Genomic DNA, 7,737 nt, shown 5'->3' with positions numbered 1-7,737 from the left:
ATTAGATATATGAAAAAAAAAATGCTCAACATTACTAATCATCAAGGAAATGCAAATTAAAAACCACAATACCACATCACACCTGTAGAGTGAGCTAGTATCAAAAAGGGGAGAGATGGTCAGTGTTGGGCAGAATGAAAAGAAAAGGGAACCATTGTACACTGTTGGTGGGAAAGTAAATCAGTACCACTACTATCAAAAAACATACAGAGGTTCCTCAAAAAAATTATCATATGGTCCAGCAATTTGACTTCTAGGTAAATATCCAAAGAAAATGTTATCAGTATTTCAAGAGATATCTGCACTCCCATATTATTTACATTATTCACAACAGCTAAAATATGGATTCAACCTAAATGTCCATTGACAAATGAATGGATAAAGAAACTGTGCTATATATACACAATGGATTACTCTTTAGTCTTCAAAAAGATGTCCTGTCATCTGGGACAACATGGATGAACCTAGAGGATAATGTGTTATGTGAAATAAGCCAAGCACAGAAAGACAAAAACTCCATGATCTTACTTATATGTGGAATCTAAAAATGATAGATTCACAAAAGCAGAGTGTAGACAGGAGCCCTGTTGAGGAAGTGGGAGGTAGAGGAGATATTGGTTAAAGGATAGAAAATTTTAGTTAGACAAGAGGAATAAGTTCAAGAATATTGTCTGACACGGTGACTATACTTACAACAATGCCTTAATGATATATTTTGTATATATCATTAATATATACTGTATACATACTTTAAGAAATCATGTTGTACACCATAATACACATGTAATTTTTATTTGTAATTCAATAATAATAAACACAAATTAAGCAGAAGAATGGAATCATGAAGATTAGGTCAGAAATTAATATTACGTAAAAGAGAAAAACAACAAAGAAAATGAGTTAATCAAAAACTTGGTTCTTTTAAAAGATTAACAAAATTGATGAAACTTGAGCTACACAAATCAAGAAAAAAGGAGAATACTCAATTTACTAAAATAAAATGAAAGAGTTGCCATTAATACCAACATTACAAAAACAAGAGAAGTGTAAGGAAATACTATCTACAATTATATGACAACAAAATAGATAACATGTGAAATGGGTAAGTTCATAGAAAGACGCAAACTACTGAAACTAACTCAAGAAAAAATGTAAAATCTGAATGGACCTATAGAGAGTAAGGAGATGTAAATAAGCAATCGTTCAATTTCATAGAAAGAAAAGGCCAGAAACTAGACTTCACTGGTTAATTCTATCCAATACTTAATAATTTATACCAAATTTCTAAAACTCTTCCAAAAATTAGAAGAAGAGGGCACACTTCCCTACAGATCCTGTGAGTGCATTACTGTCGAGATACCAAAACCAGACAATATCGCAAGGAAAGAAAACTACATACCGATATTGCTTATGAGTATAGACACAAAAATCCTCAGCAAAGTATTAACAAACCAAATTCAACAACATATAAAAAGAATTGTACAGCATGACCTAGTAAGATTTATCCTAGGAATGCAAGGTTTTACATTTGAAAATCAGTTAATGTAATACACCATGTCAAAAGAATGAGAACAAAAATCAAATTATCATCTCAATAGAAGTAAAAACTCAAAATCTAGCACTCTTTCATGATAAAAACACTCAAGAAACTAGGAACAGAAGGAAGCTTCCTCAAAGCTGATAAAGGGCATCTATGGAAAACCCACAGCTAACATAATTATGATAATATAATATAACATAACAAAATTAATGATAAAAGCTTTCTCTCTAAGATCCAGAACAAGACACGTATGTTTGCCTTCACCACTTTTATTCCACATTGTACTGAAGATTCCAGTCAGGGCAATTAGGTAAGAAAAAGAAATAAAAATCAACCCGATTTGAAAGGAAGTAAGACAATCTGTATTTGTAGATGACATAAATGTATGCATGAATATCCTAAGTAATCTACTACAAACTATTAGAAATAATAAACAATTTCAACACAGTGGAAGGAGACCAGATCAATATACAAAATCAGTTGTATTTCTCTACAGCAGCAATGAGCAAAACAAAAATGAAATGAAAAGAATGATTTAATTTACAATATCCTGAAAAAGAACAAAATCCTTAGGAATAAATGTAACAAAACAAGTGCAAAACATATACTCTGAAAACAACAAACATTGTTAAAGCATTAAAGAAGTCTTGGCCGGGCGCGGTGGCTCAAGCCTGTAATCCCAGCACTTTGGGAGGCCGAGACGGGCGGATCACGAGGTCAGGAGATCGAGACTATCCTGGCTAATACGGTGAAACCCCGTCTCTACTAAAAAAATACAAAAAAACTAGCCGGTTGAGTTGGCGGGTGCCTGTAGTCCCAGCTACTCGGGAGGCTGAGGCAGGAGAATGGCGTAAACCCGGGAGGCGGAGCTTGCAGTGAGCTGAGATCTGGCCACTGCACTCCAGCCTGGGTGACAGAGCGAGACTCCGTCTCAAAAAAAAAAAAAAAAAAAAAAAAAAAAAAAGAAGTCTTAAATAGAATGACATTCCATAAAGGCTTTATACTGTTAAAATGGCAATACCCCTTAAACTCATCTGCACATTCAATTCTTATCAAACCCAGCAGACATTTTGTTTGTTTGTTTGTTTTGTTTATTTTTATTTTTTTATTGTTATAGTTTAAGTTCTGGGATACATGTGCAGAACGTGCAGGTTTGTTACATAGATATACATGTGCCATGGTGGTTTGCTGCACCCATCAACCCGTCATCTACATTAGGTGTTTGTCCTAATGCTGTCCCTCCCATTGCCCCCCACCTTCCGACAGGCGCCAGTGTATAATGTTCCCTCCCTGAGTCCATGTGTTTTCATTGAGAGTTATAACTACATCCTAAAGAAGCACAGGGGACACCCAAATAATATTAGGAAAAAAACCCCATATATATATTTGCTTAGTGGTATATATATAACCTTTCTTACATTCTTAAACCAGAATTGGAACATCCCATAATAGAGCCAAACTTCTATTGAGTGCTGTATGCCAGGTATTGTGTTAAGCACTTTCACATACCTTGGGAGCTTTATTCTCATAATTCTCATAATACAATGACCTGAGCATCAGCTGTGTGGAGTGACCTACACCTTGACCATGATTCTGGGGAATGATGAATGAAAATGCAAAGTGTAAATATATACTTTTTAGGAAAATGCCTCTACTTCAACACAAAGGAATCGCTCCATTTCTATCCCTTTGAACCCCAAATGGAATCCTGTATCTTTTCTCTGAGCTACAATCTTGAAAGAAGAAAGTTACTGCGCTGTGTTATAACATAAGAATGTAAATAATTTAAGCTGTCAGAGTTGTTTCCTCAGAATTTATCCAACATTGTAAGCCAAAGGGTCTACATCAGTGTCTGAATCATTTAAAATTATTCAGTGTATTGAGAAGCGAGTAAAACGCTAGGTATTTCATGTTTACATCTGAAGGAGACCACATTAGTTCATCCCCTACCCCTTTTCTAAATGATGAAACTCATGAGGTCTAGCAAAGACCGAGGACTAAAATAAGAAGTATATCGTGCACACCTCAACAGATTTTCGTATGAAAAGTTATTCTGTTTGATACAAACCTACTGTAGTTCGTGAATTTACTATGTGTAATCATCAAGTCTTCACTTTTAAAAGAAAGTATCACTTGAATCTATTTTGTAAAGTTTTTAAACATCTACTTGAGCATTTGCATTACCAGTATTAATCAACCTGAGAATCAGAAAAAAAAAGTTGCAAATACATTTGCCTTTGGCATGAGAACAAGTAATTGGTGCAGTCCGGCTCTAAAAGTACAACTCTAATAATGTAATGCTTGGTCTGCCTCTGCTACATAGTGATTCACATATTGCTTCCCTATCCACAAATTTGTATTTGATTTAGCATATAAAACAGGGAAAAAAGCAATAAAAAGACAAATAAGTGGTTTAGTTACATATACTTTGCTTCTTTCCAAGCTCAGAACTGTGAAAATAGGCAAATATCTTATCCCACTGAGGCACTATAATTAAGAGATGCCTAATAAAATGACTCATAAAATATACTTTAATTGGGTTCAAAGAAGAGTTAATTTAAAATACAAAAATCAAAGAGAGTGCCAGTTGATGAGTTTCCACTCCTTTTTGTAAATAGCATTAACTGTTTTAGAAACTTCCAAATGTTAATCTGATAGTACAGGACAGTTAATTATAACTCAAAATATTTATAGACACAGGAAGCACAGATACTATATTCACATTAATTCACATATGTAGTCTCTATCATTAAATAATTTCTATAAAATCTCAAGTTTCTAATTAGCATTTGTGGTGTTAAAAAGAAGGCTAATTTGGTCGCTGGGTTCTTTTCAGTGAAGACACGATCAACTAGCAGAGTTAAGATGCTAGTCCACCTTACATGCATTTTAGGATCTAATGTATTAGTGCAGAGTTACTTGCAGCAAGATGCACAAATCCTGCCTATAAGGCTTTGTGGGTGTCACCGTTCTGTGTACTTTATTAAAACGACTCCACCCCCCAAACCTAATAAAAATAATTGTTGCTTATAACTTGGACATATTTGGTGAAGTTGCTAATAAAGTACATTATTAAATGCAACATGATTTCACACTGTAAATGTCTTGAAAATTCAGTTTCTGCTACATATTTTCTTCCTAAAATAAAATGTTTATATAACCCTTGTCCTCACTCCCAATTTTTTCCAGTAATCTGCTTTATTAGGGCAATGTTAATAAAACTTTGGGTCAAGAAGCCATTCATAAACAATAAAAAGTGTTTCTAAAGTAGTGAATTTTTTCTTCTATATCATTTTTTCTGCTTATTTGTTTTCAAATGTCAGATATTTCTCTTTATATTTTGTTCTAGGCTTCTATGGAAATTAGAAGAGACCTTAAAAAATTCACAAACGTAACTAGTGTATGTACAAATAACCCTACTTTTAGGGATATGCGCATGAAAATGACATTCTGACTTTAAAAATAACAGTTTTACTGTCCCTTCTCAGTGGTTACACACCTGGAAAAGTGCCATGTGCTTTCACTGGAAGTACCACACTTGCATTTCTGTGTTGTGATGTCAGTAGCAGAAACCCTTAGAGCTGGCAATTTAGCTTCCTTTTCTCCTGCTTGGAAGAGACATCAAGTTACTACCCTGTAGAGATACTTCATTTTTCTATTTGGCTTATTTAAAAATCACCTATTCTGATTGATCTTTAAGAACGAATGATGTAAACAGCTATTAATTTTTTTTTTCAAATTCATAAAACTATTCATACTTTTTTGAAACAGGAGTTAATGCCAATAATCCATCGGAAGTATCTACTGTTTAGAAGGAAATGGGGCAGCACCAAGTGGGTATAATTCGATTGGTTAGGACTGTTGGGACTGATGTGGAGTGATGCTTTGCACCACAAGTTCTGTAAAGGGCATGGCACCAAAATCATCCATTTTCAATACATCTGCACTATGGAATGACCCATGTAGTGAATTTTGTCTTGGCCGCCCTGGCAGGACAGTATTGTGATCAGCACGGATGTCACTCAGGCCCTGACGTGGAGGGTGCCATGACAGGTCTGGAGGATGGAAGGGCTTGGCACCGAAGGGGTCCAACAGGCTCTCCTCGAGTTATAAGACATTCCCCCTATCTTTCCCATCAGTCTCTGCAACACCAGTGTTCTCCTTGGAGTCTGAGATGGTTAAAAATTCATTGCTGCTTTGAGAGTCTCGGCGACCCACTTTTTTGTGCCTGCGAGCCCTCTCTGGAGTGCGGTAGGTAGGCTTCAAAGTCTTTGTACTAGTTGGCGTGCCATGATGCCCCTTCCCATTACTTTTGGACATATCCTGCTTTGTGCGCCTTTGGCGAGAGGACAGTTTCTGTAAGCTGCGCTGTTTGACTTTTTGCTGCTGGCTCCCCGTTATTTCCTCAAAGGGCACAAGCCCAAAAAGGTCCTCGTTGCTTTCACTTTTACTTGTTGATGTGAGGAAGGGCTGAAATGGGGAGGAGCCAAATACATCTATGCTTTTGGGATGTGTCTCAGGCCCCACCGCATGGCATTCTTGTACTTTCACCTTCTTGCTAAAAGGCGCCTTTGTGAATACATCGAATTCCTCCTGCTGGAGTCCCGCAGCAGGAAACCTGTGTTGAGGGAGGTTCTTTTCATTCTTTCTTGCTGGGGCTGTTGAGCACACTCTGCAAAGAAGGGGATGGCGCCAAATATATCGAACTCCTGTTTAGGAGTCTGCACTCCAACATCAGAGGATAACTGGGCTGAGGTGAGGAGTATTGTATTAAGATCTTGGGTTGGTCCACTGCCAGATTTGTCTCTGTAGACAGGGCTCATGTCACTGTACTTCGCTTTAGCCTGCTCATAATCAGAATCAGAGCTACGTTTCTCCTCTTCTTCCTCATCTTCAGAATCCATGAGGAGAGGCCTGTGACCCAGATTTTCTGGTTCGGTATCATCATCATTAAAATCTCCTTGTTCTCCCTGAAGAACTTCTTCATCCTCTTGCTCTTCCTCTTCACTGCTCTTAGGAGAAGGGGCAATCATACCAGATAGGAAAGCTAGGATGCCAATTGGGTATCTGAGTATCAATATTAACACAGACACTGTGACTAAAAGTCCTTGACATGTTTGAGTATTCTTCTTTCCTGAGTGCACAATTACTCAAGTAAATGGATGTAGGACCCTTTGGAGAAGGACTGAAAAAATCATTACCATGTATACTTGCCATGATGTTACAAATCTTTCCTCCTGGGGACCCAGTCCCATTTCAGTTTACAGTGGCTCTGAACGTTGGTTTAGGTCGAGAAACTGGACCAGGAAACTATGTCTTTTTATTGAGGCCACTGCCCTCAGCCTCCAGATCATCCATTTAGGTTTTCCTTTTTTTTGTTTTTTTTTGAGATGGAGTCTTGCTCTGTTGCCCAGGCTGGAGTGCAGTGGTGTGATCCGGGCTCACTGCAACCTCTGTTTCTCGGGTGCAAGCCATTTGCCTGCCTCAGCCTCCCTAGTAGCTGGGATTATAGGTGACCGCCACCACACCGAGCTAATTTTTGTATTTTTAGTAGAGACGGGGTTTCACTATGTTGGCCAGGCTAGTCTTGAACTCCTGACCTCAGATGATCCACCCTCCTTGGCTTCCCACCATCCAGGTTTTATTTTTAAACTCTTTATTACTAAAATAATGTTATAGTCCAGAGAAATTTTAAAAAGGAGATAAAAATTTTCATTTCCCCTCACCCTTTTTTCCCTAATGTTAATAACTTACATAACCATACTGTAATTACAAAAAATTGGAAATTAACATGGTACAATATGTTAAATTAAACTACACACTTTATTTACATTTCACCAGTTATAGAACTAATTTATTTTTCTGTCCCAATGTGTAACTCAGGATCTCACATTGCCTTTAGTTGTCACTTCTCTCTGTTCTCTTTTAATCTGCGACAGGCCTTCAATCTTTCCTTGTCTTTCATGACCTTGAAAGTTTTGGAGAGTGCGTATCAGTTATTGTATTATTTTCTATTGCTGCATAAAACTACCAAAACTTTAGAGGCTGCAAACAACATAAATTTATTACCTCACAACTTTCATGGCTCAAAAGTCCAGGTATGCATTAGCTGAGTTCTCTGCTCAAGGTATCAGTGGGCTGAAATCAAAATGTCACCTGAGGCTATGATCTTATCTGAGGCTTGGGATCCCCTTCCA

At 37.1% G+C, this 7,737-nt stretch overlaps 1 protein-coding gene across 1 annotated transcript; it reads right to left on the bottom strand.

Moving 5' to 3' along the window:
* Positions 1-5,341: 5,341 nt before the first annotated feature.
* LOC126946246 (putative BMP-2-inducible kinase-like protein) lies at positions 5,342-6,574 on the bottom strand. Its single transcript, XM_050776379.1, is given in 2 exon segments — positions 5,342-6,189; positions 6,192-6,574. Coding segments are annotated over 2 exon segments (1,230 nt in total). The 5' UTR covers position 6,574.
* Between the last annotated feature and the right edge of the window lie 1,163 nt (positions 6,575-7,737).

This window comes from Macaca thibetana, chromosome X (assembly GCF_024542745.1).
Source record: "Macaca thibetana thibetana isolate TM-01 chromosome X, ASM2454274v1, whole genome shotgun sequence".
NCBI lineage: Eukaryota > Metazoa > Chordata > Mammalia > Primates > Cercopithecidae > Macaca > Macaca thibetana.
This window is presented reverse-complemented; position numbering and strand designations above follow the sequence as displayed.